This window comes from Rhipicephalus microplus, chromosome 2 (genome assembly GCF_043290135.1).
Source record: "Rhipicephalus microplus isolate Deutch F79 chromosome 2, USDA_Rmic, whole genome shotgun sequence".
In the NCBI taxonomy this organism is placed as follows: Eukaryota; Metazoa; Arthropoda; class Arachnida; order Ixodida; family Ixodidae; genus Rhipicephalus; species Rhipicephalus microplus.
The window spans coordinates 251,797,901-251,811,800 of NC_134701.1; the positions used below are offsets into that span (position 1 = coordinate 251,797,901).

Here is a 13,900-nt window from a genome sequence, read left to right on the forward strand (position 1 = left end):
AACGAGGCTTGACGCCTGGTTCAGGGACGTGGAGTTGATTCGCACAGTTAATGCGGGGGGGGGGGGGGGGGGTGAGTTGGGAATACTTGATGGAATGCTCCTCTAGGCATCTTACACTTCACAAACAGGAGACAGCGCCTCCTATCTTTATGAACCTATATTCTGAAACAGACTAATGAAATAAGAAAGAAACAATGAAGTCACTGGTGACAGGTTGTGGATGGTGACTTTTAGGTTTCCGTATTCATCTGCAGTTTCCTCCTGGGAACCTTAAAAACACTAGCAAAGTCAAGGAGAAGAGGAACGGTGGAGGGTTGGTGCCAGCCTTCTCTCCAACTTTTTCGTCAATTTTATGTGTGCATATATACAAAGGTATGCTCATACACATAAAACGTGCACAAAACTTGAAAATCTATGACTACACCCTTGTTTGAGAAAAATAGCATAACCCAAAGCCATGCCTCGCACGATGTATACACATTCTCTCTGACCACAGCGTCTGGTTCTGGTGGTGCGGTGGTGATTTCAGCTAGAGGAATCACTCTGCGAATCAAACTGTCACATGTCACTACGTCCACAGCGGCAGAACTTGCGGCTTTGCGTGGCGCCCTAGAGTACATCAAATCCCAAAGACCGAGTAAATGGGCTGTGTTTTCCGACTCAAAACCAGCCCTACAGAGCATGCAGTCAGTCCTTCGACGAGGTTACCATGAACAATTAACTTACGAAGTTGTCAAGCTTGTTCACCACGTCACAGAAACAGGCCACGAGGTCAAGTTTCAGTGGCTTCCCGCCATTGTGGGATCAGTGGCAATGATTTCGCAGACAACGCGGCTCGCACATCGCACCAAGAAGAACACACCCTCCCGATTCCCTTTTCAAGGACTGACGCTGCAAAGCAACTTCGTCACCTGGCACGTAGTCTGAGTCTGCAGGAGTGGAACACCCCAAGCATAAGACATACGAGACTATACCAAGTAAACCCTCGACTGGAACTTCGACCTCCATACGGACTTCGTCGACGTGAAGCTTCACTTCTTTGTCGCCTTTGGTTGGGGGTTGCCTTCACAAAAGCATATAGAACCCTCATCGGATTGACCGACAATGCGGAATGCGACGTCTGCTGCACCAAAGTAGACATCGACCATCTGATATGCCATTGCCCTCGATTTGCCTCTGAAAGGCAGAAGCTTTCGGACGCATTGCGACAATTGGACGATCAGCCACTCTCTGTGCAGATGCTACTGAAACACCGTCATCGCCTTTCGTCGGCTAAAAAAGCAGTCAGAGCTGTCTTGTGCTTTTTGAGGACTACAGGCCTATGTGACCACGTTTAACTTTTGTGTAGTGCCACCGCTGCATACGCGCCAGCTGATTGACTGACAATCCTCCTTTTTTTTCTCTCTCTCTTTCTCTTCTCTTCCCTCTCTCTCTCATCTGTATGCCCCCTTCCTATGCCCCCAGCGTAGGGTAGCAAACCGGGCATGTGCCTGGTTAACCTCCCTGCCTTCCCTCTTGTTGTTTATCCCCCCCCATTTTCTCTGGGGTGTTGGAGGCTAAAAACACAATAAGAATCTGTAAAGAGTGCTGTGGTATTTGTAGTAATCGGCTTTTCTTTTTTTTTACTCGCAGGTAGCGTGTGTGGCGAGCGTTATAAAAGTGAAGTGCTGAGCACCGCCGAACCGACGTACTGCGGTGGTGGCTCATCCCGAGGATCATCAGCTTATGCTGTACCACACAGAGTTTACGATGTGCCTTACGCCCAGAAAAGGCCAGGTACAGTTACGCGAGTTAAAGAGCGTTTTCTTACGAGAGGTCTATTTTTTTATAGAAGGCGAGTGTATGCAGTGATTGGGTAATGTGGTCGTTGAATATTGTAAAGGAAACGCGTCCAATGGATGACGCAAAATCAGGTTCAAAGAGACAGTGTAACAGAGAAATCAATTTAAAAAAAAAGCATAGCCCGAAGAAAAAGTTGACGAGTGTTGCAGCAGTCGATGTTAAATACGTCAGTGGTCTTTTGAACGGAACAGCGATCTTGATGTAAGGGAAACAAGTATAGTGCCTCCATCGTCTATGCTGAAGATCATTGAGTTCAGCATGGAGGATGCCCTAAATTCAAATAGCAAATCAACATCAACGCCGATGAAAGCATTACATTGGGGAGCTTTCGTGCTTTTAACGCGATAGGTTTAGAGAGCTCATGTCACAGAAATTTCGCCGCCGGTGTCGGCACCATTGGTTGTGAGCGGAAAATTGAAAAAGAAGCAAATAAAATAAAGAATAAAAATCTCTGTCCCATTTAGGATCGAACCCAGGCCGTTCGCGTGGCAAGCAGGTGTCCTACCACAAAGCTACAATGTTTTTTTCTTTCTTTATTGACCACAAAGCTACAATGTTACTTGCAGTGTTTTGGGAAACAACACTACATATATGCCATGTAGTGGAAGGAGTCGCCTCAACGCATTTTGTTCGGCTGGTGTCATGATGATAACGAGTCCATTCGGGGATTTGTAGGCGCATTTGGGAGGCCATTAAGCAACGTTAAAAAAAGGCCGTGATAGTGCAGCCATCGCCGCTATGAACTTACACAAACTTTCAAACAGCTCCAAAAAAATGGACAACTATGTCCATCTAGCGAAAAACATATCATGCCTTTTCAGAGACGTTGATGAAGCAAACAGCAAACGCTAGATAATGTGCTGCCATCTGTGAGGCATTGTGAGATTCTTTGTGACAAAGATGGCTTTTGCGTGGTGTGTATCTTGGAGGCCATGCGTCTTTTTTTTAGATTAAAAACCTGTATGTACTATCAGCGTCAAATGAAATCCAAACAGCGGCAAGCCTTCACGATAGTATAGACGAGAGCACGCCTATCTCGCGCCCAAGCGCCTTTGGTGGTATACCCTCGCTGCCAGAGACGCCATAATTTGTTTGGAACTGCCAAGGCGCGCCTCGCTAGCATGGCATGCAGTGGCTCCGGGAGTTTAAAATGCGAAAATAATCTGTTTGCGCTGCGCCCGCTTATAAAATGTCCTCTGGATACCACTGCGCTGTCATCTGATGCGACAACAACCAGTGCAAGAGGAAGAGATTGCTGAGCACTGCCTGCGAAGTTCACAGGGCATCGCGGGAATCGTGCTGGTGCGGTATTTTGTGATTGCACGGATTTCCGTCCACAGCGAAAAAAAAATACGATGAGCTCTGCCACCCTATATGATATAATCGCAATCAGCAGGAAAAACTACGAGCCCAGTGAAGTGTACGAGTAAGCATACTGAATGCGTTTATTCAAGCGCGACTCTAGCTGTTCCACTTTACAGCAGCGATTTGCCTGCAGTATGCCAGTAGTATGCAGCACAAAACTATTGCCGTACTCTTCCGCAGGCCGCATGTCAATAATAGGATATGCGTATTACGACTCGTGCGTGCATGCACAACCGCGCATGTTTAGTACAACTGTAACGGCCTGCTATCGCGATGAAAAGAGATGTGAACGGCGCGGAAAGCATGGCTTAAGACTCGGTTGAACTGTGACATGCCTTAACTGTCACTAAGCGAATCTACATGTGCCTTCGGCCAGCGTCACCGTAGCCTTTTAAAATCTTGTTCTGGCTGACACTTTTGCAACGTGTGTGTGTTCCGACTGTCCGGCAGTACTGGCAATTGATACGCATGCGGTGCATGAGCGTAAGTAGGACCCAGATTCTAGCGCTACGTTGACGCCGGCTTACAGGACAAATTCTGCTTTGTCTCAGCCAAGGCACGCCGCAGTTAACGCTGTTCGCACTTATTTCATTCGGATAATACGTACCGGATGAAGTTGCTTCCGCAGTCTGCAATGAGCGTACTCCGGACTGTCGAGGAAGGTCGCCCCGACGTTTCACGCGAAATCAGCATAAAATTACAACACAACACAGGAACAGCGCGAAACATGATTACACCCGCACTCGGGTTGTGAAGTGTCGCGTTTAGTTTGCTGAGCGTCTGCTCGCGTGGCAGTTGAGGGTGTTGCTTCACCACGCTTCCAACAGATGGCGCAACGCGCTTTTCAATATGGCAGCAAGTAATAAGCTGACTGTGTTCTGGTGTATAGTGAGTGCCGTCCACTTACCACTACGAACAGGCGCGCATCTATGCGCAAAGCTGCCGAAAAGGATGCGCGCGCCTGTCAGTGATGATAAGTTACTAGACGGCTCGCGCTGCACTATCGCAAAGGCTTGCCGCTTTTTGGGTCTCATTTGACGCCGACAGTACCCTTCGCACGCGCGCGCGTGAATGTGTATGGTTGTGCCGTCTGTGAGACATTGTGAAAAACGTGTCTCGACTACAGCCAAGCGCCGTTCTAGCAGAGGGAAGTGGCCACGCTGCACAGTCACTGCATTACTATAGATACGTCGCGCTTGCGTGTGTGTGCGCGTTTGTGTGCATGCGTGTGTGTAACAAATAATAAGTATGTACTTAGCGATTGAAGGGTGCACTAGGGGCCAGATTTTCCTATCGCGTTCAACTCTTAAAGAAGCTTAAGGGTCTCCCGATTTTTCACGTAACCGCGTGATATCGCCAAAAATACATTGTGCATTCGTCATAGTCATATAGTGAACAATATGCACACTATGATTTGCTCATATTCGTGAAACTTCTCTTGCTTAAAGACATCATCTGAATGGTTTATCATTGGCTGTGCAACTATGGGTGTGATAACGAGACAACTGCACAATAATGACCCTCTAGTTGGACGTATAATTGCGTGAGGTCTCTTAGTATTGGACACGAGTTTGCAGTACTGGGGCTGAAAACGCAAAGTATTTTGTTTGCAAGGGCTCATTCTGATTAGCCAGCTGGTTTTTGTGATGGTATGTGCAGCGTAACGGCCAACTGAACATTGCTCTTGCGAACAAGTCTGTCGTAAGCTGTTTCTGTGAATGCAGAATAAGCTGAATGATGGCTTCGTGCGGTGTGTACACTGTATAAGAACAATAACGCTTATTCAATGCACTATAAGATACTATAGAGCATGTGACCGTATTTGAAGCGTGGCAAGCGTATCGAGCTCTATTGTTTGTTAGGAAGTCATTTAGGAAGGAAGTCGTTTTAGCAAGTCTTCATATTTATTAGAAAGTCGCTATCGTGTTTTCTTCACAAAGAACTCTAACACAATTCATCCGGATCAATCAATGTAAAAATGATTTGCATTCTTGTTTTATTTCTTTTTTCTTTTCTCTCTTTCAGTGGAACAGATAGCAATCCAGTCTCGAAAGTCTAAGACTTCTACGGGCATGTAAGTATTTTCTCTTTTTTTAGCATCGGGATATCTGTAGTCAAATTAAAAACACAACCACTCACATGGGAACCAAAATTATTGTCCAACTTTGCGAAAAAATGATAAAAATAAACGAGGAAGGGATACATTACGGGTAAAACAGACTTGCTTTTGAAATTTTGCAGGAGTCGAGATGGGTCTCAGCTTTTCTATGTCTCGAGCAAATCTAAAGTGTTCGAGGAGGACGAGATGCACAGGTTATGACGTGCGGTAAGTTCTAGAGATGTGCTCTTCTTTTTCAAACTGAAGCTGGACCTCGACATGTACCATTCGTATTACAGGTTGCCGTAATACCATTGTGTTGAAGGACATATTGCGAGCAGTCTTGCCAGAGAATAATGGCCTCTTGTCTGCTCAGTATCAGTAAGTACCGATATATATATTTGCAAACGTTCCTTGCCGTCTCGTGTAATGCTACTAAACGATAACTGCTTCAAAGTGTGCAGTCTTTACTTTAATAAAAAGACGGCGCTATCTTAAGTGTATCGACATCTGAAGTGTCAGCTGCATATTTTTATTTAATTACCATCTTGTCGTAATTATCACACTTTTGCAATCAACATTTTATGTGTTTTTATGAAGGATCAATATTGATTTATATCTGGAACTCTTTGATGCGTCTCATGAAGACATCGTACGTAGCCATTTAACATAATGAATGCAGTTGCACGGATACAACCAGACTAGAGAGATGGTAAGCTGCTTCAACAACAACAAAAAAAGTGGATGCCTGTCTCCGGCTCTGGAGTAATTGGTCACAGGTCCGAATGCCAGTGGGGCACTTCGAAAATGTGTCCTTCTGATTTATTTTTTGGGGGGCTTTTACTTACATATACATATGAGTATCCTGGACATGACGGCGACAGTGACGATGAAAATTCGCTAAGAGTGTCTTTATAGTCTCTATCTCTAACAATTGCTGAATAAATTTCTACAATAATGAAAAGCCTAATATTTTCTATTCGTGACATAGTGGCCTCTAGAGAAGTCGTCCTGTTATGCTCTCGTGGTCGTTGAAACCTTTGATGAACACAACAGTTACTTGGAATGCAGAGGCGGTTAACAAATGTGTTTTCTGTCCCCAGCTTGGTACATTTGGAACCAAGTGAACACTGCGACCCCAGCTCAACGCAACAGCACATCGAGCCTCAATGGTTGTCGAGCATGGTCGTGCGGAAGATCAAATTTTGGATTTCACTGCCATAAGGAGTTGCTTAGCCTGATCTCCAATGCCAATGATGACTCTTTTGCTGCTAGAATTATATGAGAGCAACAAATTGTACTTCCCTTTATCGGGATGAATACTCCACCATTTAAACCATGGTTGACATAAACAGGGGCAAGAGAGTAAAGGGATGCAGTGGTGCAGAGGAGTATTCACTTGATTCGAGGCAGATAGGTATAAAATATACACTTCGAGCAATGTGCGGAACTGGATGGGTACAAGAGTTTAAGGAATGACCCTAAACGTTGAAGGTAAACGTTGAAAGTGGGGACATCTTGTGGCTGTTTCTTCAAGTAGAAATTGCGACAAGCGTTTCAGGGTCCCTTCCTGTTCTGCCGACCAAAAGGAAAGCTTACTGGCGATGACTGTGCTTTTGGTGATAACTTTTTCATCATCATTTAGTACAACACGGCACTGAATCAGGTTAGGTGGACTGTACCAAAAACTACGGTCACTAAATCGCATCAGTAAGACTACCACTCACGGCAAAGTCTTTGATTCTGCGTATGCCTTCTACGGACAGGTTTAACATGTTCAGTGTGCTGCATGCCTTTTTCCCCCTTCGCAGTCGGGCAACATTTGACTGAAAGTACTTGGTCGCTCGAAAGGCAAGCCACACTGCAGCAGGAGTGAGTGTACCGCACGTAGCTCGTTGAGGGCATAGTGACGTAATATTTTCGAAAATAAACTCTTGAGAGCACTCGTAAACTGTGATATTTGATTACCAATGTTCCTTTCTCACATCAACAAAATGACGGATAAGAAATTCCTGAGAGAGGGACGACTGGAAAACGCGACTAAATTACGGGCACAAAACATAGGTTTCTCTTATCTTTACTACCTATTGCGCACGATGAAGTCGCCTGCGTATTCACTGTCACGTGCACTATGTTTAAGCATTGTTGTGGGGCTCCTTATTCCTGTACTGTCGTGTTAATACACTGCGCACTGGTGCTTTCCAAAAGTGGGCGACTACCTGGAAGGAAAGCAGCGTATGTTATCGTGAGTTTGTAAATGTGTACATAGAAGAAAATAAACTTTAATAAAATATTTTGCTACGTGTTTTGTTTTTGTGTTCTTGGGAAACGCTACACAGAGCCTAAAGTAAATGCGGCAGTTACATTGCAATCGCGATAAAGGAAACAAGAAACCAACTCTGTGGCTTGGAGAAGTTGGCAGAAAACATGCTGGCATTACCTACTCATACAGCCGCAATTTGTTGGTCGTTTTTTTTTTCCTGATATGTCAATGATCATATATGAAAAGGGTACTGACACAAAAGTTCTTAGCCGACAATGCCGGCAGGGTCAATTGCTGTGAACATACGCATACCATCTGCAAAATCTCAATATAGCTTGGAAGTCACTTTAAATTGTTTTTGAAGATTGCACAAGCGATCGACTCCCTCGTGCTATTGACATCCTTAAAGGCCACTCTTGAAGACCCCCTACTTTTCTTACTTGACCACGTTGCCACAAGGTATGATAATATCGGAGCCGTCATTTTTTTTTCTTTTGCCACGTCGGTAGCTGCTCGCTACTTTATAACCATGTCGTACGTGCTGAAAGTGGTGTTTGGCGACACTGCTGCCCCATTTCCTCTTCGAAATGACTTCTTGATGATGACCGTGTGGAAGTGCACCACATTGCTATCTGCTGATGTGATTGAAAGTTGCACATGCTATGTAGTGATATAGCTACATTCGGCGGCTTGTCGTTTTTGAAGCTCACTCACACTGAAACTGAAACTGATTGGTAATAGGAAACCTGTCATTAATTATGTTACAATCTGCAGCAAACAATGCACCATGTTATGACTAACAGCTCTTCAGTAACATATTGCTTTAAAAAAAACGGGAAGCCAAATTGGTTTGTCAGTGCCCTTTAAGAATGAAATCCTGCTAAAAAAACGCCAGGCCTGCTAAAACATGTGTATTTTTCATGTGGGAGCACAATTATCGTAAAATACCAGTCACCACAGCTGAGCGCTGGAATTTCCCGATGAATGCGTGTATTTTGTTATCTCTTTTTTTAAGATGTGTACCTCGGTTTTTTTTAATGAGTTGGCTTTACTATATTACGTCAAAGCATGATAGCCGTCATTTAGAGGGATCTGTGGGATGCATGGGGACGTTACCTGCATGGTAAAAGGAAAATTATCTCTCATCAAGTGAATCGTCATCAGTTTCGCCACAAATGCAAAGCTTAGTGCATGCGATAGACACAAAATACGAAAAACCGACGTTTCCGCAAGGGGTCGCAAGGCTGCAAGTGAGTATAGGTGCAGCAGGCGCGTAGGGCGCAGCAGGTGACAAGAAGCGACGAAAACCTGCAAACTGTGCCAGCTCCAGCATGGTGTCCGGAACAAAGACCAAGTATACAGGGACACCCTCTACGTAGCTTCCATGCACCTCGTCTGCTACTCACCGTCTGCTCGAAGCTGAAGCCGCGTACCATGGCAGAGACATGTGCCCTTTATAGGGAAACGAACCTACGACTCCTAACGCGCAATCTGTCGCAAGGGACTGACACCGAGCCGTGAACATTTTAAAGTGGCGTTCTCAACTGTTTGGGATCGACGTCAGCGAAGCGGTATATAGGGCCAACAAAACCAGGTATGCCTCATCTTCGTGTGCGGACGGTAATTATTCTCATTTATGCAGCGCTGCTGTCTATGTGGGAAACACTGTTTTTGTGTAAAGTCGCGTCTATCCATGCAGCTCGACTTGTCACCAAAATGAATTTGCTGATAATCGTACTGCCACACATCCTACTTTCTATATATTAAATTGCCAGCGTGTAGATCGTGTAGATACCGCCGTGCGTGATCCGCACAAGAATGTTTTATAGGGCATTCTAGATAGGTTTCGGATTATCTGTGTGGACCGAGCGTGCAAACGCGAACAGCTGAGTTTATTCTGGAACAAGCTCGGTCACCAGTGATAACGCTCGAATGTTCGACGCCGCATGTATAAATGTCGATGCGCGTTGCTGTGGATCAGGTTATCGACAGCCGACGCTCTGTTCGCCGATATCAGAGTACATCCAACGCCTCCTGTACAACACCTCCTGTACAGCATTGCTTGCTGTAGTTTAAATTTCCATTTCTGGCCATAAGTTTAGCCAAATAAGAAGTTTCCTTTTGGACGCACAATATATGCCTGCGTTAGTCACGACCACGTAACAATATTGATATGTGGGGTTTTATGTCCCAAAACCACCATAGGATTATGAGAGACGCCGTTGCGGAGCTCTACGGAAATTTCGACCTACTGAGGATCTTTAACGTGTACCCAAATCTAAGTACACGGGCCTACAACATTTCCGCCTACATCGGAAATGCAGCCGCAGCAGCCGGGATTCGATTCCGCGACCTGAGGGTCAACAGCCGAGTACCTTAGCCACGAGACCACCGCGGCGGGGCCCGTAACAATATTGCGGACAGTTAATAGAGAAATATACTTTCGCAAAGAGTGGCCACTCTAGCCTTGCTTTTCGCCGCCAAGCAAGGACGGGTCTGACTAATCGCTAAATGGCGTACCCGTGCTCGCTCGGACTTGTTTTTAAACACATTTAATAGCCGCCTCCTGAGGACGACTGAGACTTAAACTTGGCATTTAAAAAAAAAAGGCAGATCCCACAGACCTGGGACTCAACGTTATGCGAAGCATGCGGAGGGAAGGTGACCCCGTTGCAATTTTTTTTATTGGGAAACACGTCATGAAATGACGCTAAATATATGTACAAATGTTGCACGCACATACATAAGTTGAAGAGTTGCGTATTTTTACATAACCAGTTGTTGGCACTTCCGCAACGATGCCAACTGTGACATGCGTATTAGAAACGCCAGAAGCTGATATGAAGCACTGATGCTAGTGAGGATGCTGGCCCTGGACAATGCTACATAAATCAACTCCAGTACATGGCAACTAACCACAATTGGTGTTAACTTGACGTGACGGCTGTATGAAAGGAGTAAATATGTAATGTTTATAAAGTTGAGTAAGCAGCACTGCAACCACTATTGACGTTTCATGAAGATTAGCGTCTATTTGAAAAGTAGTTTCGAGACCTGGCGTAGCTCTGTGGTAAAATGCTTCATTGCCACGCAGAATGCTTGGGTTCGATTCCAGCTAAGGCTCTGACATTTATTGTTTGCATTCGTCGGGTCGACGTTGCCGATGTCATGTATTTCTTGACGCTCGCGCGTTAAAATCGCCCGTGTGTGTTCTCGTCGTTCCGGAGTAAATACTAAGTGTCAAATACCTGTGGCACATACCCGAATACCAGCGGCACATACCCTCCCTTGAATATGTGCCACTCTCTGGCGGGAAGTGTCTGACGACGTACGCGACGGGATTCTGACATTATTTATGTCTCGACCAGCGCGTCATATTCGTCAGACCATCTTACCCTCCCATGCTAATATTGGTTCCCGTCACATTGAGTGGGAGACCACGAGAGAGCCAAACGTAAGCGGCTAGATAGATAGATACGCTCAAAGTCGCCTAAGCTCGCTAAGAAATGCTTCACAAATAATAAAAATGTAATAATGTCACAAGAAAAGAAAAACAGATAGCAGCTCACTCTTTTAGTAGACAAAGCCGCTGCAGCGAGTGAAGTGACGTTTGTACGGCCGAGCGCTTCAACCCAAATATTTCGATAAGAACGCAAAACATGCAAAGCTAGGAGCCATCTGTTGCGTATCGCTCTAGGGATAAGCGTACGAGCACACGCCCCACGTGCTGCAGGCCAAAGTAGAAGAGAAGTGATTCTTAAGAGAGAAAGGAAGAGAAAAGTGAGCCCCGTAACTGTCTGCTTCAGTGAGTGACACCTCAACAGTAGCTCACAAGGGATGGGGGTGAGGAGGGATAAAAAGAGGTAGGAGTAAAGGTGTAGAGAAGAGGAAGAAGAAGAAGAGAGGAAGAGACGTGAGGTGGTAAGCCAGAGCGAGCGAAAACAAACTGAGGGGATAGAAGAGATAGGAAAGATGGAAGCACGGTCACTGGAGTCCGAGGACGGGGCACACTTGCGAGAGCTCTTGTCGGCGTCGGTAGATGGCGTAGAGCAAGTCCAGTCGGTCAGAGCTACACTGTCGTCGAAGGTCGTCGGCGTCAGGAGGTGACGTAGGGCGAGCCCAGTCGGCCAGCGCTACGCTGACGCCGGAGATCGCAAGCACGCGCGCGCACAACCGGTTTGCACTGAATCCAGCAAGCGAATCGCCAAAGTAGAAGGCACGCAGTTCTCTTGCGGTTCCTATATATTCATTGGGAGCGACGAAAGATGGGGGCCGGAGCATGACGTCATTGTAACGTCACAAAGTTTGGCTACATGTGACGTCATGGGACGTCCTATACTGAAGCCATCGCGTGGTGATGATTGTTTGCAGAACTCACGATTTTCCCGACCCTATGATGTGCTTGACTCCTCCTTAAGAGAAAAAAAAAACGTATACTGGCCTCACGTTGTGCAACCAGCCCTGCTAACATAAATAACATTGCGTGCTAAAAGGGTAGAACTGAGCCATGCGTTGTACACCTGAATTCTGCAAGGATTCGTTGGTTTAAAGGCCCGAACATTAAAAAGCGCTTGTGCTGTATTTAGTTATGATCATCAGCAATAGCACCAACAAAGTATGCAGCTGCACCTGTCACCTTACGCACGCGTATAATGGGCACGAAGATGTATTACAAACGGCTGAGTCACATGTGTTTCCCATCAATTAAGAAATAAATATTGTGTACCTATACTTACCCCATGCAATCAACAAAAATCACCCCAATTTTGATTTTTATGCAGCAAAGCGTCTTGAAAAATCTGATTCAAGTACGTTTACCACAAAGCCGGAGCAGTCCTGCATTGTCAGTATATAGTCTTTCAGGCTGCGCTCGGCGAGCACATCTTGCGGTATCATATTTCTCTCGGGTGATCCCGGAAGATGTTCTCGCCGAGAATAGGCAGGCGAAAGCAATGATCGATAAGTTGATATGTGGGGTTTAACGTCCCAATACCACTATATGGTTATGAGAGACGCCGTAGTGGAGGGCTCTGGAAATTTCGACCACCTGGGGTTCTTTAACGTGCACCCAAATCTGAGTACACGGGCCTACAACATTTCCGCCTCCATCGGAATTGCAGCCGCCGCAGCCGGGATTCGAACCCGCGCCCTGCGGATTAGCAGCCGAGTACCTTAGCCACTAGACCACCACGGCGGGGTAGGGCGAAAGCAAGCAAGAAAGAAGGAGTGATGCGGAATAACAAAAGAAAACAACAACAAAATCCAATAAGCCCAAAAGGAGGGAATAAAACACCGTTACGTCGACATGGCTCGTCACACAAACAAATCTTCGGCAATATTTGCGCACCGAGCAAACAGATGAAGTGCGCACTACTGCTACGGTTGGACGTTTGCTAAGAGGTAGAGCGTGTGGAGTACGTGTTTCCCCCCCCCCCCCAACACCCCACCGGAAGGAAAAGCAAACCAGACGGAATAAAGTCTTTCTTAGTACGATTCGTGTCAACTGTACGGCACGTGGTTCTACCATTCTCGCTGCAAATGGACACGTTGGTGGGCTCAAGAGAAAGATAGAGCGAACAGGCTTTGAGGTGCCGCGCCGGGCTTTGCAAATCACACGTCGAACTCTTATCGCACAATCTTCGCTTTCCCAAATCCTTTCATGCAATCATTTTGTCTCCGACCTCAAATGTACCTTCGCCTTAAACGTTTTCAATATACTTGAGATTCAACTTCATTTGCAAACCTCAATATCCATGTCGACGTTACATCTGACGTACATTCGTCAGCAGCTTGTGGTAAAGCCATCACTTTTTCCTCCGAGGTGTACACGTGTATGAAACCCCCAGGAACCACAGAATGACTCTACTGATATCGCTGTTACCGCTTCTTCTCCCCTCAGGAATAGCCAAATTATTGCTCCTTCTCCCTTCAGGGATAGCAAACAGCGAGCTGTAAGTAAGTAGACTTGACTTTCGTAATTAAAATGGGTGCAGCTCAAGTTTCGAGTTGTCGTTCTGCGCGATAAACGACGCCGATGTCATCCACGCGCCTTCCATAAACTGCAAGAAAAATGAGAAAAAAAAGCAGTGTCATATTTATAAAAAAAAAAAACAAACACTGCTTGTGTCAAGGCAGCCTCATCTGGTGCACTGGTTTTGGAGTTGGTTGTTAACTCGGTGGCAGCTGCTGGGTCTTTTCTTACGACATCTGCTCTTTAAGTTTTTCACCGAAACAAAGTTATGTACCTGCAGTAAATCTCTGGAAACTAACAGCGTGCCTTGTGCATTTTTCTAAGATGATTCGAAAGGGAAGGCCACTTTGTTTCTCTCCTG

General features: G+C 45.8%; 1 protein-coding gene across 1 annotated transcript in view; it reads left to right on the forward strand.

Moving 5' to 3' along the window:
- Window positions 1-6,547, forward strand: part of LOC119169279 (cell adhesion molecule Dscam1) — a 160,555-nt gene extending 154,008 nt beyond the window's left edge. Inside the window, exons 23-27 of the mRNA XM_075879613.1 lie at window positions 1,633-1,776; window positions 5,233-5,281; window positions 5,449-5,533; window positions 5,605-5,686; window positions 6,409-6,547. Of these exons, the coding sequence (XP_075735728.1) occupies window positions 1,633-1,776; window positions 5,233-5,281; window positions 5,449-5,527 (272 nt within the window). The 3' untranslated portion in view covers window positions 5,528-5,533; window positions 5,605-5,686; window positions 6,409-6,547. The remainder of the gene's footprint in view (window positions 1-1,632; window positions 1,777-5,232; window positions 5,282-5,448; window positions 5,534-5,604; window positions 5,687-6,408) is intronic.
- The last annotated feature ends 7,353 nt before the right edge of the window (window positions 6,548-13,900 follow it).